This window comes from Fundulus heteroclitus, chromosome 1, assembly GCF_011125445.2.
Source record: "Fundulus heteroclitus isolate FHET01 chromosome 1, MU-UCD_Fhet_4.1, whole genome shotgun sequence".
Lineage (NCBI taxonomy): Eukaryota > Metazoa > Chordata > Actinopteri > Cyprinodontiformes > Fundulidae > Fundulus > Fundulus heteroclitus.
Window position 1 is genome coordinate 29,876,189 of NC_046361.1, and position 21,300 is coordinate 29,897,488.

General features: G+C 38.7%; 1 protein-coding gene across 2 annotated transcripts in view; it reads right to left on the reverse strand.

Moving 5' to 3' along the window:
* The window catches only part of LOC105928557 (chemokine-like protein TAFA-1), a 64,679-nt gene extending 43,701 nt beyond the window's left edge, over nt 1-20,978 (reverse strand). Inside the window, exons 1-2 of one of the 2 annotated variants that reach the window (XM_012865862.3) lie at nt 20,499-20,978; nt 19,452-19,596 (exon numbers count right to left, since the gene is read on the reverse strand). In XM_012865862.3, the coding sequence (XP_012721316.2) occupies nt 19,452-19,596; nt 20,499-20,765 (412 nt within the window). In that variant the 5' untranslated portion in view covers nt 20,766-20,978. The remainder of the gene's footprint in view (nt 1-19,451; nt 19,597-20,498) is intronic. The other variant, XM_012865863.3, reaches the window with a different exon arrangement.
* Between the last annotated feature and the right edge of the window lie 322 nt (nt 20,979-21,300).

The following is a 21,300-nucleotide window of genomic DNA, read 5'->3' on the forward strand; positions in this document are numbered from 1 at the left end:
AAATGGTTCTATATTAAACACATTTAGTCCTCAAAGGGACTAAACTGAAAGCAATTAATCACAACTAATTAAAACAGTGTAGCACTTTCCCTGCTGTTAAACAGTAAAAGCATACAAAAGCATGTTAGACAACCTTAAATACTCTTATTTAGCATTGCTATGGATAATTGTTAGAAAAAAGTTTGTAATAACAGTCAGCTGCCTTCATTTACATTTCATACCATGGAATATTGTGTCTTTTAAAGGTGCATAGCGACGTTATTTGACTTTTTTTTATTATTTATATGTCAGTAGCTCACTCTGCTTGCATATAAAGGTTTTATGAAAGATTATCATGTTATACGGCATATTAGTTATTATTTTGGTATTTTATGCTTTGTTTTTGCTCAATTTATATGTAAATAAAGCCTTTCGTGTTTAAAGAACTGCTGCTAGATGTCACTAGATGCCGCCACGTCTGTTTATATTTGTTAATCACGCCTGAGAGCAAATGATATTTTGGCTCAAAAATGACTATCAAAACACTATAAAGATGGCGGCTTTGTTTATATAACCTAATTTTATCATAATTAAAGTTTTTTTGGTCTTTTTTAACAAGCATATTACATGGCTATCTACCATTAAAGTTTTTGTAAAAAGCTAATCTATCCATTTTCTTGTTTCCAGGTATTCCTGTGCAGATTCAGGAAAGTTCAGTGCCTACCTCCAAGGGTCAATCAGCAAAAAGCAGAGTAAGCCCAGACCAGGTCCCCAGCCCAGTGTTACCAACTTTAGCAACTTTATTCCTATTGTGTGTTCAGACCTCTCTAATGACTAGTTTGTTTAAAAAAACACTGACTAGTGGCAAATCTAGCATCATGAGCAGCTTGTGCAGGATGTAGGTGGCTTCCAGGTCCCAAAGCAGTCACAGGTAAGCCAGTTCTCAACAACAAGCACCTGCAGTCAGAACAGATGTTCACACGTCGCATCCCAACTGCAAATAAATCTCACACGCTGATCCCGTCCTGGCTGATAACCAGGCTTTTTACAACCAGTTTATCAGAATAGTTAAAAATAGACTGTTTAAAAATATTCCTGTTTCATTGTGACTTTTTGCTGGCTCTTCAAAGGAAGTCTTAGGAAAGCAAAAGAAAGAAAACTATACTAAACTAAAAAGATTATTTAAAAAAAATAGCCATTTGCGTATTTCCTACAGATCACAGGCTTTATGAAAGTAGAGGGCTGAAACTCTCAGAGTAAAAAAGGGGGAAAAAAAGGATAGAAAACTGCATCAAACATAGAAAGGTAAGTTTTAGGTCAAAACATATTAAGTAGGGATGCATGCTATTTGAAAACATGACATTGTGATATCGTTACATTTTGGAAGGACCATATTGAATGCAATTTATCCAAGTCTTTCTAACTAGTCTATTTTTTCCATCAGTACAATGTCCTCACTAATGTCCCTGAACATCAGGATCTTGACAAGTAACATCTAGAGCAGGTCTGGGCTTAGACAACAAAAATATTATAGCCTACCAAATATTGTATTCACAATGTGATTGTGATATTGGACAATGATTCAGTATCCTGTGCAGCTCTTATACTTACAGAGTTTTTACTCACTTAAAGTCTTACTCATGTCGTTATCCGTCTCTCCCAAAGCATCCATTATTATCACATTTCAGTTGTCAATTATGCACATTTGGTGATTATGTCATTTTGCATTTTTTTGTGAATTTTAGGACAGCTAATAGTTACTTTCTAAATAAGGATTTGGCATCACTGGACCGTCCTAGACCCAACACAGAGACACACAAGACACATTAGACAAATGTTAAACATTCTCTATCTCATTTAAGAGAAACAAACTTCTTAGTTGAATGAAAATAGTTTTAAACCTAAATTTGCCAGAACTAAGAATAGATTTGGGCTTAATTAAATGTTTCTGGATGTGAAATCAGATTGGAGTACCTGAAGAAAGCCCACTTATGTATCAGATGGACATTCTAACTCCGAACAGAAAAGTCCTGGCTCCGACAAAACAAAATGCAATTCTAGTAATTTTTTTGTGCCGTCTTGCATTTATTCAGCATCACAAAACAACCTAAATATAGCAAGGCATGTATAAAACCAACATTGCTGCTTTCTATTTAGAGATATCATTATTGATGTTTATAACATAAGTAAAAAATCAAAGTGATATCATTTTAGCAGATTTCAGACAACTGTTGTAGTTTTTCTACAGATTATTTGGTAAATATCAAAGGTTTCAAATTATAACAGTGTCCATTGTCCCTGTGAGCTTGTCTGTGTACCTGCATACATCACATTCTTTGTTCTCAAAAATGACAGGGGTAAACAAAGTGACATGGAACAAAAAAGAAACTGCATAGAGTACTATATGCAGAAGATGTCATTCAATCTCTTCCAGTGACATGCTGTTAGGGAAGGCATGCCTCACTGTCATCATGACAAGGTAATTACTAACAATGATAGGCGAAAATCCATTTGTCCACTTGACTCTTCTATCAATTTGTTTTCAGAATGATTTAAACATTTCTATTGTCAAAACTTGTGATTTTATGCATTGCCTATTCAAAAACATGGGAGAAAAATGAGGCGAGACAGTGAGGAACTCTAATGGTGCTGTGTTGCACACACTGACTGATGCAGGCAGTTGGCTATGGGGTAAGAGAGCTTTCTAAATAGATTTGTACATAAAAGGATAGTTGTGTCCATATCAGTCAGAAGTTGTGCATAACAAACATTTGTAAACTCATAATAATTTAAATCACATTCAAAAGATACAACATACGGTTTAAATAGTTACAACTTCAATAACTAATAAATACAAATTTCAAGTTTAAATTTGTGCTTTACTCTTTATGAACACAAATAGCAGCGGCTGCTTGAGAATACGGATTTTTTCTTTGAGAATACGAATTCACAACAGTGGTCTGACGTCACGGTTTCCAAGGCTGGTTAATGGAGCACAGAGTGCGAAGGTAGGAGCCGCGCATGCGCTCTTCAGACTGACCGTCTCTGAATGCACCGCGGCTGCAGATTCATTCCAGACAGCGCAGAGCTCACAGTGGTAAGTTAAACACTCCCTTTTCTGCTGCTGTTGTTCAAAAGTACGTTTTCAGATCGTTTGAGGCGAGAACATTATACTTTTAAGCTTCCCTACGTGGCCTGTTTACAGAGTTAGTGCGTAATTTAAAAAAAAGAGTGATTGATTTGTTTTGTGTTTATCAGGCTGACGCGTGTTGCTTTATTAACTCAATAATTGCTGGAATAAATTGTAAATGTCTCCAAAGAATGACAGCAGCATATAAAATGGAGCTGGACCATAATTTAATAACAATATATATCAGTCGAAAGACGTGTGGCACAATAAGGGGAAAAAAGTGTCGATAAAAGACGGTTATAGAGACAGTTTTCCTTCCTTCCTCTTAGCCTATATTAGTCGATGCTGCAGTCACTACTTCCTCTCGACCAATCGTAATCGCGGACCCAGGCACGCCGTCACAAAGCGCCGCCCTCTCAAACCACAACACAGAGCATGTGAATATGTCGCAGCAAGGAGCGGCGGAGGAAATTGTCCCAAAACGGGGTTTTACTAGTTCGCCAGCCTGACTGAAATAAACCACAGTGAACTGTAAAATTTGCAAGGAACCGGTAAAAACAAAGTCTGGTAACGCAACCAACTTGTTTCATCACGTAAGCCGCTCACTACCGCAGCAGCGCGAGCTGTGTCAGCCCCGCGCTGCTGCGCGTCATCTTCTTAGGAATCTTCTGGAAGTTCTTCCAAAACAAAGCAGGTATAGCAGCTACTGGGCTCCGTTCTTTGTGATAAAATGACAAAGCGTCCTGGCGGCGTAAGGACATCATGCATGCAGTAACGTGCTTCATAGTGATGGACATGAAAAACCTGGCTTCAAACAATTACTCGCCACTCATGATCCGCGATAAAAAAGTTTCGGGCTGCAAGTTTTTCTCTAACAGCGCTGGTCACTTTAGTTTATTCTTTGTCAGTATTTAATAACATCACCCAGGTCTCTTAAGTTAAGTCATTTTTCATTTAAAAAAAATCAGTTATAATTAAAAATGTTGGTTAAATAAGAATTAAATTGGGATTGAGTGTTTGTGTGTGATATATTAAAAGTAAGTCATTTAGCAATATTATAAGAGCCAGGTTTTAAATCTTTTTGATAATTATCTATCGATCAATATGCATTTTTTTATCAATATGCTTTTTTCTATATCGTCCAGCCCTAATATAAAATCTATAAATAAATCTATAAATAAATTCTATAAATGTTTTTCCTATCTAAGTGAGTTTCCTCTGAGTGAGGACACGAAGAATCGAGAGAAGAAAGAGGGAAAGAAAACAATAGTAACAATATATGAAAAAATACAGATATTTATTTTAGACAAATGTTTTAACTTTGGAACAGAATGAAGGTGTAACATATTCAACAAATTAACAGTTACTAACGTGGTTTAAAACAATGAAATAACTTCTATTCTAGACAACACCTACAAACATACAATTAAAAATAGTTGGAATGGAAATTAATTTACTGATTATTTTATGTATTTTTCCAGGTAGTGAAAAAAAGGAAATGAAGCAGCACGTGTACATGACTAGAACTGATCTACATTAGGTCAGGTGTAGTCATGTTCACTTAAACATGCAGCCAGCTGGAGCAGCTTCCTGTCTTCAGCATGGTCATCCTCCTCTGGGTCAACCTCCTCGTCCTCCTCATCTAGCTGGTCCCCTGCCTCTATACAAATATTGTGGAGGATGCAGCAGGCGGCGATTACTTTTGGGGCAAACGTCAGGCAGACCTCCAGCACCCTTAAGAAGATGAAACGCCACCGTGTCTTCAGATCACCAAAGGCGCGCTCAACGATGTTTATCAGCCTTGGCGTGGTGCCTGTTGTAGCGTGCCTCCACTTGACCTGTACCAAATATAAAATTAACTTGTAATTTAGGTAATATGCTGATCTGTCTTAATCTTCTATCCAATTTATATAATCTATGTATCAATTGTGTGTCATTGTTGGCTCTATTTAAGGACAAGAAGGTAAGAGGTCTTACTGCTTAGCTGTTTCCCTATAGGATGCACCACAGGCCAGCCAGCAGAGGGTCACCAGCACCTCTATCTCCTGTGGCCGTCCATGGACCTTCTGGATGGGCAGCAGCTGAAGGAGGAGGATGATGGTGGCCCTGTTTAGCCTGAAGGCTGGTTTCAGGTCCCCTTCATTAAAAAATATTTGGAGGATCGGCACAGAAGTGTTTATCCTCACATTTTTTGTTTCTGTTTCTTACTGTAAATAAAAAAAATGCCAAATGTTACCATAATTGTTTTTTCAATTCTCACCTTTTAACACCATAAAACTATATGTGGTTAACATGCAGATTAATATAGTAGTAAATGTAACAAATGGCTTCCCTTCTCTGGTATTTCTACCATTTCACTGAAAGAATGAACTGAACTAACTGCACATAATTTATAGATTAATCATTGTAAAGGTGGGCAGACAGAAATAACTTTTCCTTAATGAACAATGCTGTGAAGGTTAGTAGGTGCAACAAAGTAGCTTAACCCTACTCCCTTTACTGTTATAAAAATTATGTTTTCATTTTAATTCTTTACAGATAAATAGTCACAATTTCAACGTGATCACATGTTTAATACCATCCTCAATGTTGTTGTTTTTTAAAGATAAAAGTAGGAAATAGGCTGTCAATCTTAAAAAACCTACCAGTTGGCACAGACGCTCAACGTCGGACTTTTTATTAAAATGATGCACTAACTCTGTAAACAGGCCACGTAGGGAAGCTTAAAAGTATAATGTTCTCGCCTCAAACGATCTGAAAACGTACTTTTAAACAACAGCAGCAGAAAAGGGAGTGTTTAACTTACCACTGTGAGCTCTGCGCTGTCTGGAATGAATCTGCAGCCGCGGTGCATTCAGAGACGGTCAGTCTGAAGAGCGCATGCGCGGCTCCTATCTTCGCACTCTGTGCTCCATTAACCAGCCTTGGAAACCGTGACGTCAGACCACTGTTGTGAATTCGTATTCTCAAAGAAAAAATCCGTATTCTCAAGCAGCCGCTGCTGTTTGTGTTCATAAAGAGTAAAGCACAAATTTAAACTTGAAATTTGTATTTATTAGTTATTGAAGTTGTAACTATTTAAACCGTATGTTGTATCTTTTGAATGTGATTTAAATTATTATGAGTTTACAAATGTTTGTTATGCACAACTTCTGACTGATATGGACACAACTATCCTTTTATGTACAAATCTATTTAGAAAGCTCTCTTACCCCATACTTGGCGCATGCCCATTGCTGCTTCTCTTTATATTCCTAATATATGTACAACGTGTTCTGACATTCAACAGTCCGATATATTTCATGAATGTATGTGACATATTAAGTATTTTCTAGTTGGCCATAAATGTCAGCAGAAAGTACTTAGCCCACTGATAGGGGGCAGTGCAGAGCCTCATCATAAAAATTGGTAATAGGTGAATGTCGCAGCATGCTCTTCTTCTACATGTTGCACTGACAAGGTACACTCATTTAAATTTGCTCTGACAAAATGGAATATTATGACCCAAAGCTAAAAGATTTTTCAATTCAATTCAATTCAATTTTATTTATATAGCGCCAAATCATGAAACATGTCATCTCAAGGCACTTTACAAAGTCAAGTTCAATCATATTATACAGATTGGGTCAGATTATACAGATTGGTCAAAAATTTCCTATATAAGGAAACCAGTTGATTGCATCAAAGTCCCGACAAGCAGCATTCACTCCTGGGGAACCGTAGAGCCACAGGAAGAGTCATCTGCATTGTACATGGCTTTGCTGCAATCCCTCATACTGAGCAAGCATGAAGCGACAGTGGGAAGAAAAACCACCCATTAACGGGAAAAAAAACCTCCGGCAGAACCGGGCTCAGTATGAACGGTCATCTGCCTCGACCGACTGGGGTTACAGAAGACAGAACAGAGACACAACAAGAGAAACAAAAAAAGCACAGAAGCACACATTGATCTAGTAATCTGTTCTACATTAGATGGTAGTAGCAGGTGAGTCGTCTTCTCTGGATGATGTCAAAGTTAACAGAACGCCAGACCAGGTGTACCTACTATGAAGAGAAAAGAGAGAGAACAGAAAGTTAAAGCAGAAATGACAACACATAATGCATAATTGAAGAACAGTAGAACTCAATATAGTGAGAAAATTAGATCCTGATATACTCCAGTAACCTAAGCCTATAGCAGTAAAACTATAAAGGTAGCTGAGAGTAACATGAGTCACTAGTTATAATTTTTGTCAAAAAGAAAAGTTTTAAGCCTAGTCTTAAAAGTAGACAGGGTGTCTGCCTCACGGACCAAAACTGGGAGTTGGTTCCACAGGAGAGGAGCCTGATAGCTAAAGGATCTGCCTCCCATTCTACTTTTAGAGACTCTAGGAACCACCAGCAGACCTGCAGTCTGAGAGCGAAGTGCTCTGTTAGGAACATACGGGGTAATCAGAGCTCTGATATATGATGGAGCTTGATTATTAAGGGCTTTATACGTTAGAAGAAGAATTTTAAATTCTATTCTTGATTTAACAGGAAGCCAATGAAGGGAAGCTAAAATTGGAGAAATATGATCCCTCTTGTTGATTTTCATCAGAACTCTTGCTGCAGCATTTTGGATCAGCTGAAGGCTTTGAACTGCATTTTGTGGACTTCCTGATAGTAAAGAATTACAATAGTCCAGCCTTGAAGTAACAAATGCATGGACTAGTTTTTCAGCATCACTCCTGGACAGAATGTTTCTAATTTTGGCGATATTCCGGAGGTGAAAAAAAGAAACTCTGGAAACCTGTTTAATATGGGATTTAAATGACATGTCTTGGTCAAAAATAACACCAAGATTTTTACTTTATTACCAGAGGCCAGGTTAATGCCACCCAGATTAAGTGATTGGTTAAGAAGTTTATTTTTTGAGGACTCTGGCCCAAAGATTAAAACTTCGGTCTTGTCAGAATTTAGATGCAGGAAATTTAAAGTCATCCAGCTTTTGATGTCATCAAGACATGACTGCAGTCGAAGTAATTGATTGGATTCATCAGGATTTATGGATAAATATAGCTGAGTATCATCAGCATAACAGTGGAAATTAATCCCATGCTGTCTGATAATTTTGCCAATCGGAAGCATATATATAGTAAAGAGAATTGGTCCAAGGACTGAACCCTGTGGTACTCCACAGGTGACCCTAGAGTTTGAGGAAGATTTATTATTAACATGAACAAATTGGAATCTGTCTGACAGATAAGATTTAAACCAGCCTAATGCTTTCCCCTTAATCCCTACAGTATGTTCAAGTCTTTGTAGGAGAATATTGTGATCAACTGTATCAAACGCAGCACTGAGATCTAACAGGACAAGTATAGACACAAGTCCATTATCTGAGGCCATGAGAATATCATTAGTGACCTTCACCAGAGCTGTTTCAGTGCTATGATGAGCTCTGAAGCCTGACTGAAACTCCTCAAGTAGGTCATTACTTTGTAAATGTTCACAAAGTTGATTAGCAACTACTTTCTCAAGAATTTTAGATAAGAAAAGAAGATTAGATATAGGTCTGTAATTTACTAACTCATCTTGATCAAGAGAAGGTTTCTTAAGTAAAGGTTTAATAACAGCTACTTTCAAAACCTGTGGTACATATCCATTTACTAAGGATAGATTAATCATGTCTAAAATAGTGCCACTGATCAAAGGGAATATGTCCTTAAACAACTTGGTTGGGATTGGGTCTAACATACAGGTAGAAGGTTTAGATGAAGCTAACATTTTAGATAGCTCAGAAAGCTCTACTGCTTCTAAACAGTTCAAACACTGCGCAGATTCTAAAGATTCCTCCAATGCTGCCTCACTTACTGAGGACGAGGTAATCATGTTTGGGAGGATGCCAATTATTTTATTTTTAATGGCATCAATTTTATTTATGAAGAATCCCATAAAATCATTACTACTAAGAGCTAAGGGAATGGATGGATCAACAGAGCTGTGGCTCTGGGTAAGTTTGGCAACTGTACTAAAGAGAAATCTAGGATTATTTTTATTCTCTTCAATTAATGATGAAAAATATGCTACTCTAACTCTGCGGAGGGTCTTGTTATACAACAATAGTCTGTCCCTCCAGATTAAGTAGGATTCCTCTTGGTGTGTAGAGCGCCATTTTCTCTCCAATTTCCTAACATTGTGCTTCAAGGAACGCAGCTCTGAATTAAACCAAGGAGCCAGCTTCCTGTGAATAATCACCTTCTTTTTCAAGGGAGCTACATTGTCTAATGCAGAACGCAATGAGGAAGTCACATTGTTAGCAAAGGTATCGATTTGTGAATGGGAAGAAACAGCAATGCTGCCATCTACAGGGCATTTCTGCAATACTGAGGATATTAAGAAGGGGACAGACTCTTTAAGTTTTGATACAGCATTATCCGATAAAGATCTACTATAATGGAACCCTCTTTTGGGGGTGGAGAATTCAGTTAGATTAAACTCAAATGTTATTAAAAAATGATCAGACAGGACAGGGTTGTGAGAGAATACTGTTAATTCTTCACAATCAATGCCATATGTCAGAACAAGGTCTAAAGTATGGAGCCGAGAGTGCGTCGGTTTATGCACATTTTGAACAAAACCAATTGAATCTAGGATAGTTTTAAAGGCTACACTAAGGTTATCACATTCAGTGTCAACATGGATGTTAAAATCACCCACTATAATAACCTTATCAGTATTTAACACCAAATCAGATAAGAAATCTGACAACTCATCCAAAAACTGAGTGTAAGGGCCTGGTGGACGATACAAAACAACAAACAGAAGAGGTTTTATTGCTTTGCAGTTTGGATGAGGGAAACTGAGGGTTAAATGTTCAAAAGAACTGTAATTATTAGTTGGCCTGGGACTAATTAATAAATCAGACTGAAAGATAGTTGCCACTCCTCCTCCTCTTCCCACAGATCTGGGAATGTGGAAATTTGAATAACTGGAGGGGGTTGACTCATTTATACTAACGTAGTCCTCTTGTAGCCAGGTTTCTGTGAGACAAAACAAATCAATCTGATTATCAGAAATCAATTCATTAACTAACAAAGTCTTTGGAGGGAGAGACCTTATATTTAATAGACCACATTTTATTATTTTATTTTTAGGTTCAAGGTGAACCATATTGATTTTTATTAGGTTTTTATGATTTGTTCCTTTTAGATCAGTTTTTGATCTGTTAAGTTTTGGCCGTGGGAAAGACACCGTCTCAATAGGATAATGGGTGGGTAACAGTACAGAAGCTGCAGAGAGGTGTGTTAAACTACGGCTCTGCTTCCTGGTCTGGACCCTGGGTTGTCAGCATTTAGGAGAACTAATAAATCCGGCCAGATTCCTAGAAAGAAGAGCTGCACCATCCAAAGTAGGATGGATGCCGTCTCTCCGGATCAGACCAGGTTTTCCCCAGAAAGTTCTCCAGTTATCAATGTAGCCCACGTCGTTTTCTGGACACCACCTAGACAACCAGCGGTTGAATGATGACATGCGGCTAAACATGTCATCACTGGTCAGATCAGGCAGGGGACCAGAGAAAATTACAGAGTCCGACATAGTTTTAGCAAACTCACAAACCGAAGCAACACCAACTTTGGTGACCTCTGATCGGCGTGACCGGGTGTCATTACCGCCAGCGTGAATAACAATTTTGCGGTATTTACGCTTATCCTTAGCCAGTAGTTTTAGGTAGGATTCTATGTCGCCTGTTCTGGCCCCTGGTAGGCATTTAACTATGGTCCCTGGTTTCTTTAGTGCCACATTCCTCATTATGGAGCTGCCAATAATTAAGGTCGGCTCCTCGGCGAGATTGTCGCTCAGAGGGGAAAATTTATTAGAAACGCAGATGGGTTGGTGGTGATCTGGGGTCTGTAATCTAGAGCTATGCTTCCTACGAACTGTCACCCAGCCAGCCTGGTTACCAGGCTGCTCGGGTGCTACTGCTTTAGGTTCGCTACGTGAAGTTACTCTATGCGGCTCCGCGCTAGCAAAAGAGCGGCTATCAGCTGGTTTTTCAACAGCACGGAGCCGGGTCTCCAATTCTGACACCCTCGCCTCCAAAGCTACAAAAACACTACATTTATTACATGTACCATCATCACTAAAGGAGGCAGAGGAATAACTGAACATCTGACACAGAGAGCAGCAGATAGGAGACTTAGTCAGAGCCGGAGAAGCCATTATGAGGCTAAGGCTTGGCTAGCGCTAGGCTAACGCTAGGCTAAAGCTAGGCTAACGCCCTATTACCACGCCAAAGAACAAACCGTGTGAAACACGAGGAGTTCCCAAATGTGATGAGCAGCCACAGACAATGTTTTAAAAGTGCTTATGTTTGGAAACAGATGTTACAGCAAAGAGGTTTAAAGATAAAAAGCGAGAGAGCCTGGAGCAAAGCTCCGTCGTTCACACAGCAACAACAGGAAGTGACGCAATACGCCTTACCGCAAACAGGAAGTCCGCCAACTTCAATCAATCACCTTTTCTACACTGAACTTAGAGTCGAAACAGGAGGTATTAGTGGGAGGATGGTGAACTTTGGAGCTGAAAGATCTCCTACAAACAAGTTTGAGAAAGGGAACCCGCCTCTTACCACAGAGGTACACCAGAAAACACTGGTTGGGCAAAAAGAGGCCACTCTTTTCTGCTTTCCATGCCTTTTATTTTAATGTTTTGAATTATTTTTTTTGTCTCTGTATTTAAAAAGAATGAAAACGTATTGCTGGATTAGAACCGATCCAGGATACCCTCCTCATTGGTGATCATCTCCACTGAATCAGCCAGATCTTCAAAAATGAACGGTGACAGAGAAATTCATGGAGAAGGATATATAGACTTCATATATAAATAAAGGTAACAATTGTAATAAAAGAGAGAGATAAGCCATCCAAAATCCAACAATTAAAGCGCACAGTGTAACTTTTATCTCATATGGGCACCATACTTGTAACTTCTAGGTTTAGCACCCCTGAAGGCCACTAGCAACAATGCACTGTTGCAAAATTAAACAGTCTCCCTCCATGTTTTGGAATCTGATAGCAGACCCCATTGGACCAGCTGATTGATAAGTCGTTGAGTTGTTTGTAAAGACAAGGTTACATTCACCCCTCTTGATTAAATCCTACATCAGAGAACCAAAAATATGTCTGATCAGAAAGTCTTATATCTGTTAGACATTCCTGCTGTTACGGCAATCTGAGCCCTGACTGCCATAACCTAGAATGGGTCATGTGACCTAGAGGACTGCCCTAGGTCACATGACCCATTTAGCAACAGATCAGACCCTCTGAAGTTACATAGACAAGTTTTTGAGAAAAGCAGCCCGCACAGAGCATCGACACATGCCAAGTGCTGTATATTGACCTGAAAAATCCTTTAATGTATCTCAAATTAAGCTAATATTTGGGTCGAAACGTACACGGTGCTTCTTTTTAGAGATTCATTTTGACCTTATCTTAAACGTTCTTTTGTATTTCTTGCAATTGTATTTTTAAACAGTATTGAATTGATTAAAGGATAAAAGGATTAAAGGATTAAAGGATAAACACAAGAGGTTCATATAGCCTACTTCCATACCCCTCTCCAGAAGTGTTAGTGAGTCACCAGTCATGAACCTCACCGCACGTCCCTGATCTCTTCATAGCTGTGGTCAGTTTTACTCCTCATTTGACTCCTGCCTCGTTTTAGTCATAATGTACCAGCATCTATAGCTTTTCAGCTTGCCTACATAGCTAGTTATCACTGCAGGTAAGGCTAATAGTTTGCTTTAATGCACTTTTAAAGCTTTAATCCACTATTTTTTGAATTTCTTCGAGTAAAATGGGTTAGAACAAATAACTTTAAATTGTGATGTACAATAACAATCTTTAACATGCTGATGAGCTGATAAATTGTACTTTCTGTCAACATATCTGTTATTAAGACACTGAGACTCTAGCTGTGGTTAAGAAAATAATAATAAATAACATCTGGTGTAGTCTCAGAGAGTGAAAGCTGGCTAATTAATTACGCTGTGAGCCACAAAAATTCATTTTGCACATAAGTGACGGCAACCCATTGCCCCAACACTGAATTGGCTGAAAGACTTCAATTAAACATTCTGTTTAAACAAATATCCACAAGCTTAGAGGAGAATATTCCTCATGAATAATTCACACCCTGAAAGAGGGAATAAATGGGAAATACTAGAATGTGTAAAACCTACTTGTGTAGCTCTGAGCATACAGTAATAATTAAGCTACTGATTGTCTCTCGATTAATATATGTGGGAATATATATTTTTTAGAGACAGCAAAAAAATCATATGAATACTTCATAGCTTTTAAAATTATGAAAAACTAGATAAACTTCAGTATTTTAAAAAGGGTAAATCAGAACAGTGCTGAGGTTTATCTGATTGGCCAAAGGTTCTTCATCATCACAGGAGCATGTTTAGCAGCATCCGGACAAAGTCGGATTTTTCAGCTCCAGCTGTGAAGAGGCCCTAGGCTGAGGCTGAATGCCACTTCCCATTGGCGCTGCAGTGGAGCAGCGCTGACACTAGTGAGAGCCTGGTTGAGAGGAGGTCCAGGGGAGGGGTGGTGGAAGATGTATGTCAAAATAATATGCCTCCAGGATGCATTATATAAGGCTATTAAATTGTCAGTGTCTAAAACACTGTGGAGTGGATACAAGCTTTGTTTGTGACAGCTGAAAATCCATTTTTCATTTGTTTCAGTGCGAGATTTACCAGCGAGTCGCTCTTTTGTTGGAGCACAGAGAAAAAAAAAACATCCTGGATTCAGAAAGAGATACATGAGTGGTTTTTAAAGATGTACCAATTGTCATTTTTTTGAAGGTTGTGAGAAACACCAAAGTGCAGGGAGGAACTTGGAATGAGCATGGTGAGGATTTAGTAATCAAACAAAAAAACGTGCAGACCTTGAATAGGGTCAACAGGACATGGAGCACAGACAAAATAATGGGCAGTGTAACAAAATAATCCAGTAAGGATCAATGAAAACCATTGAATTTGTGTACTGAGGGATAAGTGAAGAATGACATTGAATGCAAGGGAGTTTATCAGGGTGTTATGAACAGCTGTGGGGGAGAGAAAACAGGCATACAGTTGGGAACTGAGTAATAAACACAAAGGAAGCTGAGCACAAACAACTACAAAACAAGGGGAAAAGATTAACACTGACCTAAGAGAAATAACTCAAAATGTACAAATAACAGAGCTCAAGAATGAACTGAAAAAAAGCAAACACAAAGGATTTAGCTAATATGGCAACAACTTTCTAACAATAATGACCAGTCTATACGGAATGACCTGTTGATCACACACACACAGACATGTGTATATATATATATATATATATATGTACATCTCCGCACATCTCCTGACATTTTAGATTCAAAACTATTACACCATAGTTTCATCTATGGAAACTATGGTGTAATAGTGCATGATATTAGACAATTTACATGAAGTTACCTTGATGATAGATGATGAGTTTAAAGTGTGTAAAATTAAAAAAGACCATTAAGAAAAAGCTATTATTATTTGATTAAGAACTAAGTTTATTTTTACCTTGCTGTAGCCTAAAAAAATCAAAAATATGGCTCAAACAATATTAAATGATAAGATAGTGGAAGAAAGTACAGGGTTACAATGAGGTGCTTGTTTATGCAGAATCAATAAAAAATATAGAATTTAACAAGAAAAATTAAAGCAGGTAATGAAACTTATGTAAGCACAGATATAAAGCAGCAATACAGTGACACGAGAACATTCAAAAATATTCTTATATAGATTTCTTCAAGATGTACCATAAAGACGTTCAGAACTGTAACACGTTTAATAAACATTAACCAATTATTATGGGGTTTGCTGGTCCTAATAAAAAGGTATAGCTTGGGAGATTTGAAGAGAGGTTGTATCAAAAAGAAATAAACAGCCAAGACACAGTTGCTTAGCATCATCATCTAGTATGAATCCAGATAAGTTGGTTTTCAAAGTTGATGCTGAAAGTTAGCTTGAAAACACCATGACCAAAGCACACTTCTACCGTCTGTAAAAATCTCAAAAACACCATAGATAATGCAAATATTTTAACCAGATTCATGTTTGCAATGGAGGTAGTAGGTTTACCTAAAAATCCTAAATGAGACCTTTTAAAAATGACAGTGTTTCCATTGATTTTATGCACATTTTGAAGTATTGCATTAGAAAAGGTTGATAGAAATGGCAACATTCAAAATAGCTTCCTCAATTTCGCAAAACGGTTTTGCAGTCACTTGTAGTGGTTTTTGGCTTTTCGAAAAAGAGTTAATGCACAAAACTGGAGATGGAAATACATTTGTTGAATACATTCTGACCTATCAAATTTTTTCTCAAATGATTGAGCAGTGGTTTTGGCTGTCCCGAATATTCCCATAACATGCATAGAATCTTTTTTCTACATCTCCGGAAAGCATGTAACATCGCAAATACTAGTTGACGTGACAGAAGAATTACATCTTGCCTGATAGCAACACATTCCTGAAAACCTCTCTCCATTTTCCTCAAATGTGTGGTAAATATTAGTTTACAACTTCTACTTCCTGTTCATTGTAGCCATGTGTAACATCAACTTCTGACAAAATTACGCTTTTAGTAGCGTGGTTAATTTGTTCCAAACTAGTAGATGGAAACACGGCAAATTCACGGTTTCCTTTTTTTTTCCTTCTTTTTTTGAGACATTTTTTACGCTTATAGTTCAAAATTTGCACGACAATCGGATGAAAACATAGCTTAATGAAGGATTACAATAGATGTGGTTAAACTTTTGGTAGCAAATTATTCAAATCTGAACATGGTGCACAATTGTGAGTTGTGAGCTCGTGTTCTCAGGTTTGAAGCTTTACATATGTCATCTTGTTATGCACGTTCATTCAAAGGTACACCTTTTACAGCAACTGCAAGGTGGGAGGTAAAATGCATTGAGCTGTGAATCAGTGACCTTTCAGCTAACAGTTTGACCTCACAAAGCCAACTGTTGGCGGATGGGAGTTCACAAAGGAGCATGGCCACCTCAGGCAGCCACTATTGTTGTTGTCCTTTCTCCCAACACCTACACATGATGCTCTGCATCAGTAATAGCTTTGTTTCTTTTTTGGGTAAATCACTGCTGCTCAACATATAAAGCAGACCTTTGTTATTTCAGTAGTAAAGCATTGTCCCCCCTTACCAAATAAAATGTGTTTTGTCAACCCTGCACAGCATATATTTAATCTGTAGTGGATACACTTAGGCATACAAACACATTTTAGTGATTTTTTTTTAAGTCAGTACTTCAGACAGGGAAAATTGACCATATGTGTCTTCCTCTGCACATGTTTTAGGGTCAAGAAATGTGTGACCCCAAAAGCAACGTCTCTGCCCACTTTGTGAATGCACCGACACACACAATCTGTTCTCTTTTGAGCACTGTTCACGCTCTTTGCACCGAATAAATACAGCACCTTCTGAATCATGCCGCAGAGAGCAACACTGACTGCACCAGGAAGGCAGAGAAACAGCCCAAAGCTTATCTGAGAGAGTGGCAGGCAGCAATCTGTAAGCAAGGCTGCAGGGTGAAAAGCAGGGCACCTTGTCCGAATCACTGAGCATGCACAAGCACCTCCTCTAGGGTCATCTAGCTAATGGACTTCTCAGCACACTTTGCTTGTAACAGGGCTGCCAGTTTGAACAACATAAAAAAATACCATAGTGAACGTCCAAATAATGAATAAATATGATTTCTTATAGCTAATTAGTATCAACAAAAACTTTGAAAAGATCACACACCGTGTCACACTTTAGCAGTTCTCCCAAATACTACAGAAGAATAACTTTGATATATCTCCCTGTGGAACTAAATTTCTATTGGCAAGGACACGACTGATCTCCCGCCCTCTGTAATCTCGATTTCCTCTGGCAATACCAGCCACCGTGAACCTGTGGCATTTTGCTGCCTTTAATGATTGGCCCAATGGTCTGCAACCAATGGCCTTCTTGCCACCAATTCATGACCCGTCAACCCCAATCCTCCCACCAATTCACCAGGCGCACAACACACACGGCACAGAACAAATGTCCCAGTGTCAGAAACAATCCAGACAGCCACCCCATCCTCCTCTCATAAAGCTGGCATCTCATCTGTCCAGGACTGAAGACTATGGTAAATGGAATGACACGGCATTTACACTTTCCGTGACAGAGGGTCCTGAAGGATTCAAATTGTTTGCACTGAATTTTTATTTTTTTTTCCAAGGGTATATCTGAATGCACATTTGAAATATTAATTTGCTTTGCCTTTGTTGACAAGACACCACGTTTGAGGAGATATCCTATTTGTGAGTGTCTTCTATTACATTTTTCTTCCTCCAGCACACTTCTATACATGTTATGAAATGAAGGTGTTGGAACAGGAAGTCTTCTGACTCGCAATATTGAGTGTATTGAAAAGACCTCTTGCTGATACGCTTGAGGTGCGGAATAACAGAAGACCTGCACACACACATATGCAAGCGACATCAGCCTTTGAAGTTCTGACAGCATTCAGCTTCGTCTCCTCTGCCGAGTGCTGAGATCATAATTATTTACCATAACCAGGGCCCCACGTCCCTGCCGAAGAAAAACAAAAGTTTGCCCGCAATGCTTCGGTCATTTTTCATTCAGTGCAATTTCACAGGGAGCACAATCGCACAGATCAAATTGAGAGAAAGCAGTCTAGCATGAATATCAACTGTGATAGCTCAAGAAGGAAAGCACAGGGGCATTCATTGTCTATCTGTGTGATCTTCTGAATAGAAATTCTCCAGCTATCTGATGTAAATCTTAATGAAATTCCCAAGTGTAAAAAGTATCCATTAACCTGTAGCCAATATCAGCTTCTTTAAAATGTATTAGTCTTCAAAACTCCGCCAAAACGCATTGGTTAGGAAAAATCAGATTAGTCTCTATTGCACTGTGTTTGGATTTCAGGTGGTTCCTTACCTTGGATTCAGAACTGGGTTCTTAATGCAAAGATGGCATGCACAGAAAGTTATTGAAGGAAGCAAAGCACACTTTAAAGAGAGGTGTAAAAGATATACAATGGTGTCTTGCAGAGCTTTACTCAAACTCAGACAACCCAGCCTGAAGTGTAATGCAAACAAATATTTAAAGGAACTGCCAAACAGGGTGATCTGCCCTGGTTTTTTTTTTTGGCCAGGAAGAGATCCCTTGAAGAAAAGAAAAGTTTCTTAAGAGTCTCTGCAGCAGACGCTTACGAAAGACGACTTCTCATAGGGCACTCATCCAATCAAAAGAAAACTTTGCTGTTACCATGACAGTAAGGTGAAGGGGGAGGAATATTATACAACCAAAATTGGAATTTGGAGCTGCAGTGTACTTTTGTCACAACAGTGGTTTTGAATAAGAAACAGTACAATATTTTGGAAGTTGGTAAACCATCTTATTATGTTTAAGAAAGCTACTCTAAAAGCTAAGATATTTTTAGGTCTAAATAATAAAATCCATCTGGGCCGGCTGGAGTGGATAGGTAAACGAAAAGTCTTTATGAATCCCAGTCACAATATTGCACATTTACCTTTTGTTTTAATGCCATTGGAAACATGATCACATAGGAAAATTATGCAATCACATTGCCTGTAGTTGTGTTATTGAATTCAACAAAACTGCAACTCAGGTATCATGGCAATGGTCAAATAATAGTATTACTTAATCTCACTGATAAGAAGATAATTCCTTCAACTTGGGTTTCTGGGTGTTTGAAACTGCAAGTGAAACCAACTAACTGACAAATAGTTATCTGATCACTTGCATACACTCATAGATCACTGAAACGTCTTTTGCAGGTGTTGTCATGAAAAATAAATGTACTTGCTCCTGACACAGAAGTCAAACACACTAAATTTCCCACAACTGATCCCAGTGTTCATGCACTACTCAGAATGGGCGCGCATCAAAAGTGACAAACTCTGATGAAGAACCAACAGGTGTGGATGTTCCAAAACATCCCTTGATTTCTTCATATTTAGACCCAAACAACAGCAAACATGTTAAGATAGGAAATGGTGTGATGTCAGCTTCAGTAAAAGCTTAAAATTCAATGCTTGTTACATGCTACAACTCACTTCATAGTAAACCACAAACATTATGAGGAAAGTGATAACTTGAGGTACAATTGAATAACCTAGAGAGTATGTTGCCCGCATTCTAAGACATATGACATGCATGTGATTTGAAAGAGATAAGGACAGCAACCGAAGCAAGACAAGATTATTTTGAAATTCTTAGTAGCCAGAGCAAACGAGTAAACACATAATGACTCACCAATCATGTGAATGGTGGTCCGCCCGGGCCTTGTCCCAGGATGCTGCGGGATGGTGTCGTAGAAGGTGGCCTGACACAGCTGGATGGCCGTTACACTGACCCAGAGGCACAGGCAGAGCAGCCAGGACATGACAGGACACATCTGCTGAGGACCAGCAGAGGTGGAGTCAACACACCAGACATCATGTTCCCTACCTGTGACAACCTGCCCTCAACACAAATACAAATCACACTCACTCGCTACTTTTCTCTGTTATTGGTCTCATTGCCTCACAGTGGATTTTTTTGTCACCCAGTTGTACGAATATGATTATATAAGTATGAGTTCTTCACTTTTTCTTCCCGGTTTGCCCTGTCTCGTCCCCAAGCCACAGCACAGCAAATGTGGTGTGATCCCTGAGGACTTTTTTTTTTTTTTTACCATGCAGCACAGATTTCCCCTGACAAGCTGACTCCCTTCAACTCCTGAGCTGTGCTCCTCTGCCTCACTACTAAAAAAAAAAAAAAATCAAACTTAAAGAAAGATAAGATTTTGCAAGCAGCCAGCTGCATAGCCTTTTCTTTGGCTGCCAGAATAATGTGACAGTGACAGGGTGTTAACGGGAATCAGAAAGGCTTGTAATGTTTTACTATGCTCTTCAGTCACTGGAAAGAAAGAAAAAAAAAAGAAGATCCAGAAGAATGTTTCTGGTCACGTAAGTACAAGGATACTTGACTGTTTCTAACCAGTAAAATGTGATGTCATACACCTTTTAAATTAACCTATTTTTACCTAAGATTAGAATTAATTTCCATACTATGAGCTTTAATGATGCTGCATTTTAGTGAGAATAAAACTTTTATTGAACCACTGGGAACATTTATTTGTGTTGCATTCAGTACAATTTCCCACTTTTCAAATGTCTGGAATATCACACGATTTTCAGTGCAATTACTGTAAAGCCACAAAAGAAAGAGGCATTTTGACCACATATTTCAAAGAGGATTATTTTGTAAATGTCAAGTCTTTATTTTTGTCAAACCTTCAGAAAAAATAAAATTTCTTACCTGAGCAACCCAACAAACAGTGTGCAAATATCTCAACAATATGCCATAAATCCATCCATTTTTCTGATTATGGTGATCCCATCCAGGAACTCTGAACTGGGCTGGAGGAGGGAACTCCACTGACTCTACCTCCGTGCTCCACACTTTGATAGCAACAGTCCAGTGATTCAGAAATAACCGTGAAGCCAGAGTCAGAAAAAAGGGAAAAAATTGAAGCTTTTTCAGTTCTTCACCTTGAGGAGCTGGCCCCAGTGACTCTGAATTCATTTACGCCCACGCATCTTAAAAGCACGTGCGGAGCGCTCCTTAATTAACTGTATTGGAATCTTTTTTTTCATCGTCCGCATCCTTCCAGTGAGAGGCAGCCTCCGAGCAGCGGCTCTCGCTGATTCCCTCCTCACTCAGCGAGCGCTGAGAGACAAATGTTCCCATGCAGCTTGGCTGAGTGTAAAAACTGTATCACATGTCTTAAAGCCAGACTGCCTCTGGATTAGATGGCATAGTGGGATTCCATCTGATCATGTGCTTCTGACAATTGCAAATCAGGGAAGCTTGCCACCGCTCATATTGCTGTGACCACATGATTAACAATTATTTACATTTAGAACAGCTTTTTTTTCCTGGGGCTGCTCTTCCCTTTGTGGTTTATCCTATCAGCTTTCTTGTGAGTCTCATGTTGCCCCACATTGGCGAAACTCCTAAAATATCTTCAAGTGAGTCAAATAATTCCAAGAAACTCTGAAGGATTACCAGAGAAAAAAGGAAGGAGGGAGATTTTTTTTTTATCCTTAAGCTTAGAGAA